General features: G+C 37.6%; 1 protein-coding gene across 8 annotated transcripts in view; it reads left to right on the forward strand.

Moving 5' to 3' along the window:
• CDC42BPA (CDC42 binding protein kinase alpha) overlaps positions 1–20,097 on the forward strand; it is a 181,891-nt gene that overhangs the window by 46,784 nt on the left and 115,010 nt on the right. For all 8 annotated transcript variants that reach the window (XM_058020540.1, XM_058020541.1, XM_058020547.1 and 5 more), the window contains 2 exons: positions 10,835–10,926; positions 17,022–17,105. In XM_058020540.1, coding sequence (XP_057876523.1) covers positions 10,835–10,926; positions 17,022–17,105 — 176 coding nt within the window. The remainder of the gene's footprint in view (positions 1–10,834; positions 10,927–17,021; positions 17,106–20,097) is intronic.

Here is a 20,097-nt window from a genome sequence, read left to right on the forward strand (position 1 = left end):
GACTAGACCCAATTGCCAGAAAGGGTTTAAAAGTACTGTTTTCATATGAAAAAATATTAAAAATTTACATATTTTGGAGAAAGTTTTGATCATCTTTCACACTGTTGTTAAGCTTTCACTACTTTAATGTGTTGCTCAAGTCTAGAGGAAGAAGAGGTTTCATGAGCAGGTGTTTGTACTGAGGACTCTTACTGAAAAGGGAAAGATGCTGAAAAAATTAGTGAAATGGGTTTTGTCATATCATGTGGAACATAAATTATTCATACCAAAAAGAAACATTTGTTTGCTTACATTTTACTTCTTAACTTACTCCTTTTTAGTCTGTGGAACAAGACATGTATAAAAATGTGAGCTATGAATTCACATCCCTGCAAGCACTTTTTTCATAGATCAAACCTTTTATAAACTAATTTCAGAGTGAAGAATAATGAATTTCTAGCATTCATTTTGCTTATGACTTAATTATGATTTATATTTGCAAAATGTCTTATTCTCAGGAATCTATTTTTATTAGAATGCCGTTTCCATTGGAGTATTTTTATCAAGTATCCAGATTGCTAAATTTTTTAAAAATTTTAAGTGCCAAATAAAATTTTTGAATGCTACCTTCTTCTGAAGTGGGGTTGATTTATTGAGGTAACTGAGTGACTCTCTCCTTAAAACTGCTGCTGTTTTTAGAAATTAAAAATTTGTGTTCTGCACTCCTCTGAAAATGTATCCAACTTCCATATTTTCCCATTACTTATCTCAAACTTGTTTGTGTGTGCTGTGTCTTGCCATGATTTTTCCTTTTAAGTTTCTAATAAACAAGACTTTTGAGATAAAACTTGGGTAAAAGCATTCAAAGAATTTTCAGAACTCAGTGGATATTTTGTGTTTAGGATCACAACTTGCAAAACATTTCTTCTCCAGTAAATCAAATTAATATAAGAGCATCTTTCCTTTCTGTATTTAGGGGGAAAAGCTTACAAAAATTTTGAAAATATGTCTAGAATTTGAAGATCAAGAGTAGTTTATCTTGAGCTTAATTGTTCTTTTTGGTTAGTTTATATTTTGAAATGGAAGCAATCAGTCATTTACAGAAAGATTGTTAATTTTACTTGTGGCCTCCTCTTTTGATCTTACGTTGATAAACAAAACCAAATAATTGTGTCTTCTTACAAAATTATTCAAAGATGACTCTTCATTCAGGGTCAGCCTTGCAAATATGTGCAAGGTCTCTCTAATTTGTGATGTGTCATTGACAGGGATACTGAAATAAGTGACGTGCTCAGTAGCACGAAGTCAGTTCAGGTGCACCATTAGTGAATCCCCTCACTTGATTCATTAGCAGTCCTAAAGGGACAATTTGAAACCATATGCCCTGAAAGGTTGGTTTAAAATCATTTTATGTGCAGGTAATATAAGCATTAAGGGTGCTTAAAACCAGAACCAAGATACTTATTAAAAAATAAGTGCAGGTTTCTGTTTGGTTTCATAAATAATTAAATCCATCCTCTGGGTTCCGGAATTATTCTTTCCTGCAGCCTTGGTGTTACAAAGAAGGTGTGGATCAAAGCAATCTCTTGACACCTGCATGTGTGCCCACAGACAAATGTGGTTTATGTAGGAGCTTCCTGCTCACAGAAAATATTTATTATAGGTTGGTTAGAGGTGTTGGGAAATTTGTCTTCTTCACAATGAAGATTCTCTTGAAAGTTTGATTTATGTTAATGGCGATGGTTTGCAGTAGCAACAGGTTTTAGTGATTCAGCAGCACTGAGGATAAAATTATTAAAATTGCCATGAGGTGAAGTGCGGTCGAAATAAAAATATCTTAATCAGCATTATTTTCCAGTGATCACTTAATCAGGAAGAAAGTGGAGATGATTGTGGTTGGGAAATAGAGCCGGATCTGGGGCACAGTTAGGTTCTTCAGCTTTATCATATGGTTTTTATTCTCAAGTGGGCCAAATCAAGTTTATTACAGGAAATTTACATCCTAATGTACTGAACTTTCAAATGATTAATTATTTTTTTATTTGCATTAGCTTTAAGGTAATTCTGGAAGAGTACTGAAGTTCTAGGATCTTAGAAGACTTCAGGAGTGTGGTTTCTTTAAGAAAGGGCTGCTGTTAATGTCATAACTCCCTGAAATGTCACAAAATTAAGACAGTGATTGAAACATTACTTAATTTTGAATTACAGTTCTTTTACCCTTGTGTCAATGCAAAAGAACCAGACTATAATGTACCTGTTCAGTTGGATTGCCCAGCTTGAAATACAAGGAGCAAGCAAATGAGTAAGTTTGCAGTCCTTACAGTACAAATAGTACAGGGTGATGGCATTTTAAATGGTGTGAGGTATGGGTGGAAGAGGAGCTTAAGCTGTCCAGCTGGAACAGTTTCTGTGGACATAGGGAAGGTGTTTCTTCTTTTTTTTTTTTTTTTTTTTTTTTTGTGACTGGGAACTCAAAATTTCAATAAAAAGCAGTTGTGGAGATGAACTTATTCTAGGTAAAAGTCCTTCTCATAACACCAAGTTCCTACTCAGTATAGTTTTTCAGATTTCCATTTGTCATACCTTATATTGAAGTTGGTTTTGTTTTTCTGAATTTTAACATTGTTTTAATATTTGAAATTCAGTTTCATGTCATGAATGCAGGGCTTCATAAAACATTTTCATTTCAAATATTGCCTATAAGGGCCAAAATAGGAGTGTAATTGTGTGCATTTGTACAAGCTCTGCAGCACTGCTTGGGGGTTTAGAGCTGTGTTGCAATGCAAATACAAACAGGTGAAAACTGCAGTAAATGAAGTGCTTTATGAGCAGGTTTGTGCCATGCTTTTAAAGAGGAAACAAGGTATATTGGTACATGTTCATCCTGTGGGCACCTACCAGAGGTGTCCTGAAGAGGAATTTGCTGCTATTTTGGGTTTGGCTGCATTGCTGTCCTTCTTCTGAGGCTTTGCAGCTTGGTGGGAAGTGTCTGCAGGGATGTGCAGAGAATTTGTGGGGGGAAAGTACCCTAGTGGAGGAGTGAGAGACAGGATAATTTGTATGCTGTGTGAGACTTGACAGGTGTGCGTTTTGACAAGTTCTAAGTGTAAGTGTTGGCTAAGAATATCTGGCTACACAAATGGGTCATTTTAGAGAAGGAAAGTTTGTGGAGAGTCTGCTCACTCCCCTTCTCGCAAGGATTTTAATTTAACTAATTAAAAAAATATTAAAAGTGCTTTCAGTTTTACAGAGCTTTTACAGCTTTTTTGTTTTCTCCTCAGAAGCAAAAATTTAGTTGCTCATGTAAGGTGTAATGAGACTCTCAGTATTTGCAAAAGAATATTAAATGCCTGACCTCAGTATATTTGCTTTATACGGATATTTTCTTTTAATTAAAATTCTGAGGTGAAAGGGAGTGTAAGGCAGTATCCCTTAAAATCCTTCTTTCTGTAGCTTCAGAAATGGAGACTTCTGCAGTGCTGTGAAATACCTGGGAAGCTGAGCAGGGGACTCAGTGGACTAAAATTGCTGGCTTTCTTCTAGAAATGAAACATTTCTATGTTAGTACAGTATGCACCAGAATTTCTAGAGAGGGTTCACTTCTATATTTTAATTGAGAGGATTATTGAATTATAAGTCAAATACATATTGAACAGTTCTTTATTGAGGGATGCAAAACCAAAAACAGAACAAAGGAAGCAATGAAATTATTGATACCTCCACAACTGCTTTGAGTACATATTTCAGGCCTTAGTTGTGGTTATAACAATAGCTGGTGTTCAGAGTAGAGTGCTGTTACTTAACACATTCTTCCTCCCCTTTTCTTTTTTCCCCCCTCCCTCACTGAAGAGTGGTTGCATGCTCTGTTTATTGTGCAATGTTTGATTTCTTTTTTTTCTCTGATATTCATCAACACACAGTGTTCCACAAACAGCTCTTTTTCTAGAGTCTAGTCAGACTAGAAGGTGTTATGTCTGCTTTAATAAGAAAAAGTAATGCTTTGAAGAACTAAGAATTCTCCTTATTCATTTTTGATGCCTGATTTATTTTGATTTTCAGATCATTTAGTAATTCTAAACACAGGTCTGATTGATTGTACTTACAGCTGAAATGTCCAGCATTTTTTGGCAGTCAAATACCAGTTATTTTTCAGACACTGGGGGATGTGAAGTTTAGCTTGACTGGTGGAAGTGTGATTTTAATTGACTTGTTTCCAGCTCTGGAACAGCATGAGGGATGGAGTCAAAGCAGTGTTCTGCTTTTTTAAGTGTAAGGCCACCTTCTTCCTTCTCCTTTGTTTTAGCCTTTCAGGGTTTTTAAATGTCACAAAACTTTCTTCCTGTCTGCTCTTGATTTGCTCTCAGAGCATTTCCACCCTCTTTAATAGGTGGAACAGGAGTCTTGTAGCACAACCAGTTAAGTTTTGCTCTAGAATTCCAATCCACAGCAGGATGAATTAAAATTCAGTATTTCACTTTGCTGCTCGTATAATAATATTTAAACATAGGGTGGTTTACTGAAATTCTTGAGATGAGAAAGAATGGGTAATATAAAAAAAATAATGGCTGTATCTTGATGTGGTATGGAAGTGTTGTCCAGATCTGCAGTGGGTGTTTTGTGAACACAGGGATTGTTTTTCGTTTGAGTCTGGGGAAGGAAAAACCGGAACTACCCAGTATGTTTGGGAAAGGTATTTTATTTTTCTCCCTGATTTTAAAGTTCCAGTTGAAGAATATTTTGTGGTAGCTGTAGCCAAAGTTGGCTGGATGGTCTCTACTTGACCTTGATGCAAACACAGTAGGATCCAGAATATTGTGTCTGTCCATACCATAGTACAGGAATTTGTGGACATGCTTCTCATTCCTGGAAAATGCCAGATTCTTAACTTGTGCTTAGAGATGCTGGCACTTAACTGTTCATCAGGGAAAACATGTCAAAAATGTTCTGAGGGAGTGAAAACTGAATCTTAACTGTTAAAACTGAGCAGAGTATTTGTGGCTTTTATTTTTTACATTGTCTTGACTGATGTTCTCTGGTTTAGCTGCTATCACTGTTGACTGCAGCGCTTCACCCCGATTTCCTCCTGAGAGTTGGCAGAAACTGCAAAAGCCTTCTTGGCTATTCTGCCAGCCTTAGGTGGGTGGAAAGGAAAGATTTCTTTTCCATCTCCTCTCAAATTTTGCTTTAAGCAGCTCTGCCTTGCTGATTGTCAATTACTTCCCCTTTGTTTGGAGAAAGACTGTTTTTTTTGAGGGTGGTTTTCTCTCACACCTCCTTTCTGGAGTTTTTTGAAAGCTCCAGCTATAGTCTGTTTTAAATCAAAAATGCGATTTACACATTTCATAATCTCAGCTGATAGAAGCCAGTGGAAAATAAATATCTTAGGTTTGGATCAAGCCTGTAAAGTAGAAATACTTGTGAAGTTCCTTTCAGGAATTTAGCCAAAATTTCAAAACTGCAGAACCCTTTTAAAAAACAGAGCTGTCAATATATTGCTTTGCTTTGGGGTTGTGGTGGGGTTTTTTTGTTGGGGTGGTTGAGTTCATGTTTTTTTTTCCCAAAGACAGCACTAAGAAGAATTAGAGAGCCTTCTGGTACTGACTTAACTGACAATCTTTAAATTATGTGTTTGTTCTCATTTGCATGGGGAAGCTCTGTATGTATTTTAATAAATACTTTTAGCTAGTGAAGGAAAGGGGTCTTGAAATGGCAAGTGACTAGTTTACCGCGGTGGTTGTTTTCTTTCCCAATCTAGTTCCTTCAGAATGAACTTTCACTGTTGTTGTTGACAATTCTGGTGGATGCAATTTTTGATTTTTACAACTTTGGCTTGACATGGCATTTTACATTGCACAGTGCAGTGGGCAGAAGGCTGGGTTTGCTGTGGGATGTCTGATTGCTAAGGAAGAATGTTTTGTAATTTGGAAAGAGAGATAAGGGTATCTTACTGCAACTTGTCAGTCAAGAGTACAGCCTTCAGTCTTAGCAGAGTTAGCAGCTTGTTTATCCGAAAGTAAATGCAGCATCAGTGAGACACTGAGAGGAATTCCTGAACACTGTCTTGTTCTGTTTTCTATTTAATTGGGTTGTGGAGATACATTCCCAAGTGCTGCTCCAGGTGTGCTGCACTTTCTTTAACAGTCAAAGATCTTTATCTCACCTGGGTTCAATTTGAACCCATGCCAGCAGCACCCCTGCTTCCCTTCAGTGCTGGGGAGGGGAAGAGGCACGGGCAGGTGAGGGAGAAGCAGGAACCCCCAGCAGGTTAGCCTGGGAAAATCTGAATTCCAGGGCCAACCCTGCCCAGGCTCTGCAGAGAGAAGCTTGGAGCTGGAGGGAGAGTGAGCAGGGCAGGAGCATGAGACTAATTTGCTGATAAAGCATCCAAAACAGCTATTTTACTATTTTGATGTCATTTGGTATAATCCTAATACTAAACTGCATTGGGCTATCAACTATGTCACTGCCATCCTGTGTCAGCTCTTTGGAAGATGTGGACTTTTATCTCCAAGAGTTTAAAACATAACCCCCTTATTATTAAATAGACGGTGAGTAATGCTAATAACTGCTTCCTCACTGTAAATATGATAAACAGACTGCTGAAGCTCAGTGTCACTACTGCAGAGCTCATTGTTTTGCCTCTCTTCTGCTGGATGCTTGCTGTAATTATAATAAAATCCTGCCTTTCCAGGGCCAGGGGGTAGAACATATGTTCCTCTGCATGCCTGGCTTGGCAACTAGATGACTCCTGAGTGTTTTTCTATGTGTTTAACATGTTACTTCTGATGGAGTTCTGGTTAAATTTCAACCAGAAAAAAAATAAATTTCTAACACTTGTAGTATTCTCCTTTTACTGAATTTTGTTTTTCCATGGATTGTAGGCATAAATGGAATGAGTGGCTAGAGCATGAAATGTGGGGATAGAGCCATAGAAACATAAATAAATTGAAAAAATAGTCATGGCAGGTTCACCTTGTTTGAAAATTCAGCTTAGCTTCCTGCATCAGTACATTGGTTGCCCTAAGGGTGAATTGGGAAATTGTTTTTCCTTGCCATGTGTAATTGATTGAATAAGTGCAAGGAATCTTGCCAAGAGGGTGGTGGCACAGTTTTCCCAGGCAGGGTGAGATGGGAAGCACTGGCCAGGTGGAGTGGCCAAGTGTTCTCACAGAAGAGATTTTATAGGTCAGTTCTTATCTCTCCATCTCCTTCACAGAGATTGATAACAGAGTATTTTTCACAGCAGCCTCCTCCATGAACACTCTGTATGACTTGTCAATGTGTGGCCATAGAGAACATGCTGGAAAGTTTTATATCATGAACTTCCAGCTCTTGTGAGTTGAAAACCAGCAGGAGGAGGCAGTGGCCAGGCTGCCCACGCTTACCCCTTGTTGGGAGGAGGAAGAGTTCTCTTTGGCACAGCAAACTGTTCACTGATCTGTATCACACATGGCTAGCAACTTTGAAAAGGGATGTGTGTGTGGGAAACATCATCGATGCCCCTGTGTATTTCTGTAGGCTGAATGAAGCACCAAAGGAAATGCCCATACTGCCTCTCAAAAATCTGCAGAGAAAGTGTGTCACTCTCATATCAACCATGAAAGAAACCACAGCTCCTGTGCAAAAAGAGGGTGTTGTTGTGTGTTAACTTTGTGCTGCTTCTCTTTAGGGAGATGGGGGTGTAAATGAGGGCTGTGTTCCTGCACATCTGCTTTTCAGGGACCCCTGTTTTCCCTGGCCTGACCGTTTGCTCTCTCTCTAAGGCCTGTAGGACACTGCAGACTGCTTGCCAAAGGTCTGCCTGTTAACCTCCTAGTCTGGAAGTCTGTGTGGATGAAACGCTGTCTACAGAGAGCCTTCCAAGACCCCAGGCCAGGCCAAGTTTTCTATACTTAACATTGCTGTTGCCACAAGAGCAGCAGATGTTTGCACAGTAGACAAACAACGTTGATGATAAAGCAAATTGACCTTTTTTGGAACAAGCTATTTGGAGCACATTCCTAGGGCAATTTTTTTTTTCCCTTTCCCCCCCTTTTTTTTTTTCTGTTTTTTCCTTTTTTTTTTTTTTTTTCCTGGGGCTCTAACTTTTCTTCCAAGAACTGCTTGGCTCTACATTGACATCTCTGCTAGAGGTGATAAAAAAGTTACAGAGGAGGGAGGTTTTACAAACTTTTCCACTAATGCTGATACCACAAATCATTTAACCTACTCCAAACCTATTTTTGTCGTCGTTATTTGACTGAAGTAGTTATAGTGATGTTTATTTTTCCAGAATCCCTATGGGAACCCTGGAAGATTTCAGAATGTAATAATTAAAGAATGACAGGCCTCTCCTTGCAATATAAAGTGAGGAAGAGCTTTGTGGTTTAAACAGCTATGCTGTTGCTTGTTAGCAAGAAATTCTGCCTTGTACTCTAGCCAGGCCTATAATGGTCAAAAAATGCTGCAGTTGAGAACTACATGTTTGTTTTCAATCAGTTGTTTTTCAAGTTAAAAGGCTCTAATGGCTTGTTTTAATTCGTTCAGTAGTATTAGTCAGTAGTATTGATATTTGTATTCAGTCACTTAGTGTAGCACAGCTCAGGCTGTCCAAGTAAGGCAGTACGTTTTCTTATCACTTTTCCTACTGCAAGACCTTTCTTTTAAGGAATAAAAGATTCTTGAAAGTTTGGGGAATCTCTGTGAAGTTGAGTGATATACTTCTGTTTAAATTGCATTTTAGCAGTATTTAAAATGTAATATTAAACCTATATTTTAATTTTTTAATTCAATATTTTGAATAAAGTTATTTTAAATGTAAAGCTAAAGTAGCACTGCAGTGAAAATCTCAGTGTTATATGGCTGCATCTTTACATTTGGACCTACTGGGTTTTTTTAATCATAAGCTGATGTTTCTCTAGTTGGAACAGATGTAATTCCTGGGACAGAATTGATTCCTGGTATTTGAGAAATTTCAGAAAAAAGAGACCAGATTCAGACTTTGGAACCACTGAGATTTTTAAAGGGTTTCATGTATTGTACCACGGAAGTCAGTAGAGCTCTGCTGTAAACATGTGCTGCATTTTTGTGTCGTTACTCTACAGATGCGGTTTAGAAAGCTGCTTTGACTAGGATGAAAATGTTTTGTGAGGGGTTTTAGGTACTAAAACTACAGGTAGCTTGTGTCTTGACTCAGTTTATAGGGTTGCTTTGCTGAACAGAAGGGTAATATGCTTCTGGGCAAGGATGCTGTAGTGCCTTGAAGGGCTGCATGGCTGCATTAATGTTCTAAATTGAATTATGGGGTTTTAGCAGGATTATTTCATAAAATTAGAAAGAGAAAATTCTGAATTCTAGGAGAACCCAAATTTGGTTCATTACATGTGTCTAGGACTATTTAACTTGGTTCTTACTTAGGGTCATTTGCTTTTGGAGCTTTTGAAAACAGTTCCCCACTTCTGTTTAGAAATGTTATTCTGAACAAATTGTTCTGCAGTATGATGCCTGTCACAACTCTTCCCTGCAAATAAATCTGCACTGATTCCATCAGCTCCTGCAGAGAGAGAAATGGACAGAGATGGGCCTCTGTACCCTGAAAGCATAAGCTAATAAGGTTTTATGGGCCTTGTAAAATGGTGACTTTACAATGTGCCTTTTTGGGGTTTTGTGATTCAGCAGTGTGATTGTCAGTGCCTTGTCTGTTACAAAAATAATGTTCCCTTTTCATAGATGTGAAACTGGGTGAAGTATCTCAAGTTGCTTTTTTGGGATCATTGAGCTAGACTGCCTTTGAGCCAGAAATTGAATTTGTGTTTTGGAGACCCATTCCAATCCTGATTATATAACCTTCTTGTATGAACCATATTTACTGAAGTATCTGGTTTAGTAATAGGATTTCATTTGTGTAAAGCATTGAATGTGCCTTTAGAACAATAATTTTATAAAGAAATCCTTTTCCTGCTAAATTACTGAAAGCTTCAATTTTTAAGTTTTGTTTTTTACCAAGGGTTGTGCTATGTATGTTTTGATGTAGAGTTATCAGTAACTTGTTTTGCATACATGCAGAGATGTATTAATGAACCAGCGCTGGTTAATTGTAGTGCTAAATGGGGCTAAAAGAGAGGAATAGTACTCCTGAGACTTTGACTGCAAACAGTGCTGGGGTTTTACCTGTCTGGAATACAGTACATTATTTTGCTTACTGCTTTCAAATATGTTTTAAAAGAAGGGGAGAAGGAAATGAAGCTTAACTTGAAAATGCACTCAGTTTTTTCACTGTATGTGTTAATAATGTCTTGAATGCAACTGTTCTTCCTTTCAAAACTAAGAATTGACTATTAATTGTTCCCTTGAAGAAGTATTTTTCAAAAACTATTGCATAATACATTGTGTAGGCCAATATTGCCCTTCCACTTACCATTTACCACCATTTTAATTTCTCATTGAATACAGTATTGTCTGGCTGATTGGCAAAAAAATTAATATTGTCCAAAGCGAACTCATTATATTAGACTCTGGTTTTTTGCAACCAGAATTATATAGCACAGATTCAGTGGATGTCTGTGAACTCAAAAGTCTGTGGAAAAATACAGTCAGCTTTACTCCTTTTTTTTTTTTTTAATTAAAAGAGGGCAAAAAGCAAGCTTACTTTGTAAACCTTTTTCTCACAGCAGTTTTGACTTAGTTCTTACTTAATTATTTCTAGCTTTAAGCTTCATTATATTCCTTTAGGATAAACAGGTGTATAAGCAAAATGATCCCTTGGTTTTAGGCCTCTGATTGCATTTATTTTGTGTTACTATTACCTTGTTCTTTGATTTTTGCGTGGGTTGTTTTCTCGTTTTTAATGATTCTCTTTGTTTTTCCTTTGTTTCAGCCAAACCTTTTACATCTAAAGTGAAACAGATGCGACTACATAAAGAAGATTTTGAGATTCTGAAGGTGATTGGTCGAGGAGCCTTTGGGGAGGTATGTGTGACAAGGAGCTGGAAGGGTTTGGATAATTCTCTTGCAGACCTGCAGCACTGAGGAGAAGAGACAGTTCATAACAATACACTGATATTCAGGTTTTTACATTCTTTAGCCATAATGGATATTGTAGGCCCACCTAATGTTTGATGCATGTACATTTTGTTTTATACATTTTTTGATAGCTCTTTTTAAGTCTTGTGAATTTTGAGAGCAGGCAGGCTCACGTGTATTGAGAGAGCATGTTTCAACTGTCTGAGGATAAATCATTTGCTTGACTAATTCTTTCAAGTCAGGAGGTGGAGATCAGTGTGTAACTGGTGGTTTAGAAGTCAAATAATTGCTAATTTTCCTGATAGCTATGCAGTCTGAAAGTAGTTTTCAGCAGCTTAATTAGCCAGATATTGACACTGACATTCCAACAACATAGGAAACTTAATTACAGGAAAAGAGCTATTTCTCTATTTTAATGAACTTTTGAATATTTTTCCTGTATTTCTTTTAAGGACTTCAGCAGATGTTATTTTCCTTTTCAGTTGCCACCTACTGCTGTGAAACCATACAATTTTTTGCTGCTTCTGATTAAGCTATCTCTTACTTGGATTTGCCAGACAAGTCTGTTGATCACTAGGTCAAGGAAACATTAAAATGTTAGCTTTCTGCCCCATTTTTCTTAATTCTTTTGTGTGCATGAGCTCTGTTTTCATGCAGTACACTGTAGGAAGAGCAAGCTAATGTACAGCAGTGCCTTGAGTTTTTCATGGCTAAATATACTGCAGATGTGGGTAGTGTGGAAAACCTCTGCAGGAGGTACTGCATAGTGCCTGAAAATGCACATGAACTTAAACCCAAAGAAAAATAAAAAGATTTACTGATCAAAGTGTTGATTGCCTTTGGAAATGGAAGTTCTTGGTGACAGGAGAGGATTTCTGGAGGCTCTGGCATGTGACAGAGAGGAGTTGTTGTCAGGTTCACTTTCATGTTTGCATCTTGAGTGAAAATCAGTCTTTGCTAGTCTGTCATTGTGGAAGAGCAGACTCCTGTAGGTAGAATGTCAAGAAGAGGAATTTTTACTATAGTGTGTGCCACTACATACTCTGATCCCTATGTGCGGATATAACCATTGGGCAGCTGTAAAAATAACAAAAAAAGGTAGTATTTATTTAGCTGCTTTATCACTCTTGGTTTTGGTCCATCTGGAGTGAAGCTTCTTTATAAAGGAGACTGATGGCTGAAGTTACTCATGGATGATTTATCTTTAGTCTAAACCTCTGCCACAGAGAATGTTGCAGTCTCCATTTTGATGTAAACACTTCTGCTGAAAAGATTAGCCTTGTTCAGTGCTACCATAGGAGTTGCAGCTGAGTTACAGATTGTGTTAAATGTAAGAAAAATCGCTGATGTTGGTGCCTTCTTGTCAGGAGGATCATGCATAAAACCTGCCTTATATTGTGTTTTTAAGACAAGTCATTTTTGTCTGCTAAATCAGCACCAAGCTCCACAGCAGCTGAACCGCAGAGGAACCGTGGTTCTTTCTCAGGAAGTTCTTTGTGGTGAATCATCCCGTGAACAGTGAGAATGTAACTTTCCCTGTCCCTTTCTGGGGACAGCCTGTGTGATTGGCTAGTTCTTCTCTTCTAGGAACAGTGTTTCTTTCTAATTCCTTATCTGAGGAAGATAACATGACTCTATGATTGTCAAAATCTTCAGTAAGGGGAAAAATGAAGCTCTTTCAGTGAAGATGTTTGGGTTTTTATGTTCTTAATAAATATTTGGAAGGATATGTGTCTTGCTGGCTTAGCAAAGACAAGTTCTACACAGACATTTGTCTAAGAAAAGAAGTTCTGTGTGAAATTGCTAGTTTTTCTGTAAAACAACCAGTAAATATCTGAGAAAAATTGAAAAATGGACCACCAAATTTTACTGCTACTTAAACCACAAAAGACTATATTAATATTAAATTGCACAATACTGGTATTTACTGAGACATATTAAGAAATCTGAAAGAATGTATTTTCTTTCCAGCAAACTATAAATGAGACCAAGGTTGCTCTAGGTTACTGGGAGGGGTAGTTTTTGTCTCCTGAATCAACATAATTCTGAAATTCTGTAGACTACAAAGTTAGTGCAAGTTTTCTTTGGCACAGTCTCAGACTTGTTCTTATTTTGATTTTATGCTACTCAATTTCTTCAATTTGCATAGTCAAGAAATATTTCCCTTTTTGTTTTTACAAGTTTAATGCAGACAAAAAGTAGTTTAAACTAGTTATTGCTTATAACTGTTAGAGTTCATTGTTCCTAGTTTTTGTTTTTGCCCTTACCCTGTTTTCTGCCTTCTGAAATGCTTCCTTTTTGTCAAATTATTCACATGCCCTTTCCCTCTGCATGCATGCATTTACTTATTTACAATTACATGTAAGAGTGCTGTCTTCAGAAAACACAGATGTTTTGCTTGGGGGAGGAGCAGGATTATCATGGTAAAATTAATAATGTGGGCTTCAAGCAATTCACTGTGCTGGCTTTGAGCAGCAGGGTTTGAAAAACCGAACTCAAAACAAAAAGATTTTAAGCTTGGGAGCTGAAAATGCTGCTAGGAAAGGTGAAGCAACTGGGTAACAGCTCTTAGTAGTGTCCTTCAGCAGTATAAAAGTGCACTTTAGTCAAAGTTCTATCTACTACCAAAATTTTCAGTTGATTCTGTTATGGCTTTGAAAAAAAAAATCAGTGCATGCTGATGCTAGCAAATACCAGGTTGTTATGCTGTTGATATTTTGAAGATGATGAGTTTTATAGCTTGAAAATGAGCTGGTTACTCCTAATTTTTGTCATACAGTTATGAACAGTAACTTTCTTTCTTCTCTGCTTGTTCTTGCTGGACAAGAAAACCAATGCTGAATCTTTTTTTCTACTTTTATTGTTTTTCTTTTTCTTTCAACTTCAATAGCTTCTATTCTATTTTTTTTTCTCTAAAAGGCTATTGCTTTTTAAGCAAAGGGAAAGTGCAGACAAATATCACAGAGACAAATAGCCAAGCTTGGGGCAGAGGGTGTCTGACAGCATGCCAAACTAGACTGCTGCTTGTGGCAAATATGGAAAATGGTTGGAGGATGAGGAAAAAAGCTTCATATCTGGCTAAACCCAAGATGTTTACATCAGCACATACCAATCTTTTTTTTTTGGCTGCTCACAGGGACATTAAAAAAAAAGCAACAACAACCTTTAAAAAGTTTAATTTTAAGAAGTTCCAGTAGCAAGACATTTCAGGATCACTAGGAGTGATTACTCTTTTCTTCAGTCTTGACAGCTTTGCTAGGGAAGGGAAAAGATCAAAACAAAAGTCTGTCTGTATTTGTGCCTTTGTGTAGGTAGTAAATACTCTGTGTATATGTAAGCACTGCCTAGATTTGTAATCTCAATTCAGAATTTTTTTGTTACAATTAGAAGCTGCATCAGTCTGCTCAATCCTGAAGTGTCAGGTTTTACTTTCACAGTCTTGGAAATAAGCATTTTGGGATTTACTTTTCTAAAGCACTGAGACACCCCCAAAAACATGCTGTGATTGCAGAAAGATGATGATGTCTGTGATCTTTTGTGTGTGGTGGTTATTGATATGGAATAACATTAATGGATTTCACAGACTAAAAGCTTCAGACTGATTGTAAACACAGCTGGTAAACATGAGTCTATTTTTGTTCTTTAGTCACTCTTCAAGGCTGTTGCACATTTGCAGAAGGTACCAAGCCCTTGTTCATGCCACAGAAAGCCTGTGTTCCAGATCTTCACCAAAGGCAGTGCTGTAGCTCCTGCACTTGCGTCCAAGTGATTGCTGAATAGGAGACTGGAAATTTAGGCAGCTGTGCACTCTTACTGTGTGTGTATTTCAGTAAGGAAGTCGTGTGCAGGGTAACACAGCCTTGCACTGAGCATGCTACAGGCAAGAAATGAACTCCCGAAATTGGCCTTGAAATACTTGTATTGTCTTATGCCTCTGGTAGCCTCTACTCCAATGGTTAATGGTGGGGAAAAATTTATTTCCCATGCTGGGCAGCAGGAGCTACTCAGCTTTAGTAGCAGCAGCCTTTTAATTTTTCCCAGCAAGGGTCCCAAAACACTTAAAGGTCTTTGGGGCACAATTACATTGTAGCTGCATCACCAAGGGTGTCCCTGTCATCCAAGTCATGTAGGATACAGTTTGAATACTGATGAGGTGCAATTTTGAGGCTTTCTCCTCCTGCCATTTCTCATTAGAAATTGATACAGGTAATGGCTTACCAGAGCCTCTAAAGTTTAGATACTATAGCAAAAGGATAATCAAGATCAAATCCACACTCTGTGCTATATATCACTGCAAAAGATTCATCTTTCCCTCAAAAACAAGTTGTGCTTCTCGGTCTTGGGTTACCATGCACACCACAGCAAACATTCTTTATGAATTAAAGTTATCATATTACAGGCTAAAGTAATAATCCTTTTTTGTTTTTCAAATCTGAAAAATCCTTGATGGATTCTAAATCTGAACTTGAACCTCATGTGAGGTAACCTTTAAAAATTTCAGCCCATAAACTAGTTTAAACATATAAATGTAATACCTTTCTGTCTTAGATCCTCTTTTTATCTCCCTGCCACTGCCTCCCCCTGCAACCCCAGAAGGCAGCAGTGTCAGGAGCAGGGCTGATAATGTACATATGGGAGGTGACAGCTGCTTGGTCTGTGAGTCTGTAGCTAGGCAGGAGCCACACTGTGAGATACACATTGGTTTAGACATCAGAGCATTGCAATCCTTCAGCCTGTGCTTTTGCCTCGTTTGTGAAGCTGTTGCAGCTGATGACACATCTGAAGATGGTTCAAAGAGGTTTGCATGACACTTCCTTTAAACTGTCTGATCCTGTATTTTCTTTTCTGTTATCACTGTCTTCACACATTGCTGGTTGGCTGATTGTGAGAGAGGTGAAAGGAATGTAGGATTCAACCTTGCTATTTTTTTTTGTCACTGGCCTGCAGGATGAAGATGATGATAATCTGTGTGACAGCGTGTTGGTTTGTAACCAGATGCACACAGAAATAAACTTTTATCTGCTTTAGTCTCAAGATTCCCTTGAAAGGGAAGAGGCAGGGGATAGTTGAGAATGGTTGTTAAAATGTAAAGTGATGAACTTTTCTGTAGTTGGGATGATAATGCTGGTCTAGTTCTGATCAGCATCTTTGAGTTTGTGGCACTTTTATACCCGTTTTGGTTAAGACACTGAGCTTTCCATACCCAGGGAAGCTGGAACTGTGAAAACAAGTTTGTGTAAAATTCTTCCTTCCCTCTTTCCTAAAAATATTCTATGTTAGCTTATATTATAGCTAAACAAAACTAATATTCTCAGAAAAGGATGGGGTCAGTGAACTTCATTAATTTATTATTACAGAGGCCTATGGCATCTAATGTTTTAGAAGCTATGAGGAGAGGAGAGGCAGCTGGGCTGGCTTGTTTTGTTAAGTTTTATTTCTCTAGAAAATGTGCATTTTACTGTTTCCTTGTTGCTTACAACAGATATCATAAAGAGCTCATTGAACTTCAGGTGGAAAAATGTGAAATCATACTATCGTTGAAGAAAATCTAGTGCATGATTTGAAATGAGAGTGGAAGTTGCTTTATGTCAAATCTACAGTTTTATTTGTTTTTAAAACCAAAACCACATTGTTTATCTTGATTTAGAAGCTGCTGTGCTGTTACCTTTTTGTTGAGGGCTCTAAAGTTTAAATAAGTGTGTAGCACTGAAGTGCAGGAATATAAAGGATAGAGCCAGGGAGCTTCATGTCATTATGGTACTGCAAGAAGTGTGATGCTGAGAAATGCCAGTTTTCATTGACAGTCACTTAGAAAAAAATTATACCTAGGGAAAGTGTGATACATAAGGAAAGCTTACAATAAACTTGGAATTTTCCTGTACTATTGAGGTGTTTGTGTTTTGGTGGTGTGGTATTTTGTACATAGTAAAAATGTATCCAGAATACTTGAAAAAAACTCCAAAACTGCAAGGTTACATAAAAATGAAAACAATATATATTTTCTTGTTGTAACTTACTTGTCTTTCATTTCTTTTTTCCAGGTTGCAGTAGTAAAACTGAAAAATGCAGATAAAGTTTTTGCCATGAAGATACTTAATAAGTGGGAGATGCTGAAGAGAGCTGAAGTAAGATTGCAGTAACGTTTTCCATGATTGTGTCCCCTCTTACTTTGCTGAATTGTCATTTCTTTGTCCACATGTCTCCATGTTTATTAGAGGGATGGAGAAAGTGCTTCACTATTTACTGGCAGTATAAAAAATATTAAATAAGCTTAAAGCAATTCATCAGAAGGGTTGAAATGTCCTGGAATCTTGACTTCTGTGGGGCTGAATGTTTTTGACATTAGACCTTTTCTGTGGTTGTCCAAAAATTGCCCAATGCACAAGTGATCTTTTAATACATTTGTTCCAGTTGGGAATGTCTTTAGCAAGTATTTTCCATGGTGGAAGGTAATTACTGAGCTATAAGAAGGTAATTGCTGAGCTATAGCTCATCAAGTCAATTAGTTGCTCAGTAGTTAGAACTTAGTAAAGGCCCAATGAGTGGATTGAAAAATCAGAAAGATAAAAGTTTCAAATTAATTAGAGGGCATGTTTCCTAAAAATGTTCATCTGCAAAAATATGTGATAAAAAGTTCCTCATTAAAGCTGGAGTCCATTTTATGTCTGAAAAAAGTGGAACAGCTCCTTCACCAGCCTTACTTTTGCCTTAGCTGTCTACTTTCTTTATACAACTCTGCTCTTCACAAATCCTTGGTATATTTCCCCTGGATTCCTTTGAAAGGAAGCTTATGAAATGCAGCCTGCACCTGAATACTTGTGTATTAATTTTAGATGGAACATGTATCTATCTCTCTAATTTGCTTTGAAATTCTTCATCTGTGCATACTAAAAATACACTCATAAATATATAGTTTTTATTTGAGACCTCAACTTTGCTGCTCTCAAACTGCCTTGCTGTTCAACTGCTTCCAAGTTTATTCTGATTTCCTCATTTATGTTTTAATTACATCTTGGTAGGAAGTGAGATCAATGGGAAACCATCACACTTTTTAAAAAAATGTATTCAGACAAATTAAAGCCAATTTCTGATGTGTGCACATCCTGTTTCTTTTAATGAAAATGTTATCACATTAAGTATAAATGGCTTGCAGATTGTGGTTAGATGTGCACAATGTGTTTCCTTTTTATCCAGAAATTATTCAGATACTGAGCAATCTGGCAGTAGTCTTGATACAAAGAGGTATTTCTCTCCAAGACAAATGTCATTACTGTAAGTTTTATTATTTCACTGAAAAAGAAAGGACCAGGAATAAAGCTACACTCTATTTTTAAATGTACCCTTTTAAAGTGAGTCTGAAAACTGTTTCTTTTCATTAGCATACAGTTATAAATAGGTTTCAAAAATTTTTCTCTATGCAAGGTATTAAAAATACTCTTCCCATGGGTCCAGCTGAATTTCTGAAAGTCTGAACCGTTAGCCTAAAAAGAATTACAGCAATGTTTTTCCATGTATTTGTAACCCATGGGTATATAGTGGAAAGAGAACCATCTGGAGTGAAAATGCATTATAAAGCATGACCTTTAGCAACTGTAACCTGTCATTTTTAAACATTCATGAATGCTCTTCTTACTACTGATGGGGAAAATGACCCATTTTTGCTCTGTTAGCAGTGTGCTGCACTAACATGAGATACATGAGATACACAGGAAGATCATGCAGTCCAAAACCACAAGCATACAGATAGATGTATATGTTAATATATATATTCATATTCTAGATGTTAATGAACATATGTGTCAACAGTGTGTGAAGTGGGAGTAATTTGTAAAAGCACAAAGAGAGTATGTGCTCAAAAGGGGCTTGAGAATGCCAGAGTAAGGTTGAGAGCTACAAGCTCTGTGTGCAAAAACTGTTACTGTAAAATTACACAGGTTGCAAAGTCAGTCTTCTTTTTTTGTATAATAACAGAGGATAAATTTTCCAAATACTTGCCACTGTTGAGATGGGATGTAGAGCTGGGAATGTTACTGATACAAGGAGTACCTGGAAGTGTGTGACATGTTGCTGTGACACCCCCAGACCCGCTACCCTGAGCGCTGACAGACACTTAGAGTGACACGTGTGCCATGCTGGTGCCAGAGGAGGCTCAGGAGAGACCAGGACAAATAGCAGGCTCCATGGAAGCAGTCAGCATCCCCAGGAGGTGCTGACTCTGAGCTCTGAGGACATGAGCACCCAACAGCAGAGCAGGTCAAATTCTTTGCTGCTTGAAGGCCACGATAACAGCAGAGATATGACCATGGCACCAAGTTGGCTTTGCTGTGACAGAGTTGGATCTGATGACCTCTGGGGATCTCTGCCAACAGTTCAAGAAGACTGCCTAGGGAAGATGAAATGTAATGCTGGAATAATGGAAGGCACAAAAAAGGCTTAATTTTATAAAAGCCTGTTTTAGCCATGCTGCAGTAATTAAAAGAACCGCTGCTACTGTCTCTTTTTGTTGTTGCTGGAATTTTTTTTTTTGCCACTTCAACTCTCAGCTGTGATCTACTGTGGTAGTAGCTGTTGCTTCAGCTCTAGGCATGCTGCCCAGAGGTGGGTGTCTGGAGTGCTCAAGGAATGCACAGTCTTTTGTCAAATCATGGCAAAAACAAGTGGAATTATATAAACTCTCTAGTAACCAATCCTATTAGTTGTGTCATAACAAGCAGAGAAACTACCTGTTATTTATCCTTGTGAAAACAAGAGTTCATAGTTATTTCTCTCTGAAATATGTGAAGAGTTTACAAACAAAGAAGGAAAAAAAAATCAAGCTGAAGCATTGCTGCAAAGCATCAAACATCTTTTCTTCCTTCTGAAGATGATCCATGCTCATTCTCCTACCCCAAGTCTATTTTTTATTCAGTAATCTTTGAAGGTATTTGTTTGAAGTATGTCTTGCTATTTTCTCAAATTTCACTGATTTAGCTGCTGCATTGTGCAATGATTCAAGTATGTCATCCTAATTTTTCCTGGTCTGCATAGTTCTTACAAACTGTATTCACCAAAAAAAGGACTTGATGGTTTATTTGCTTTCTTCCAAGCAAGGAGTTACTTGCTGCTCTGTTTTTGCTG

This window comes from Melospiza georgiana, chromosome 3 (genome assembly GCF_028018845.1).
Source record: "Melospiza georgiana isolate bMelGeo1 chromosome 3, bMelGeo1.pri, whole genome shotgun sequence".
Lineage (NCBI taxonomy): Eukaryota > Metazoa > Chordata > Aves > Passeriformes > Passerellidae > Melospiza > Melospiza georgiana.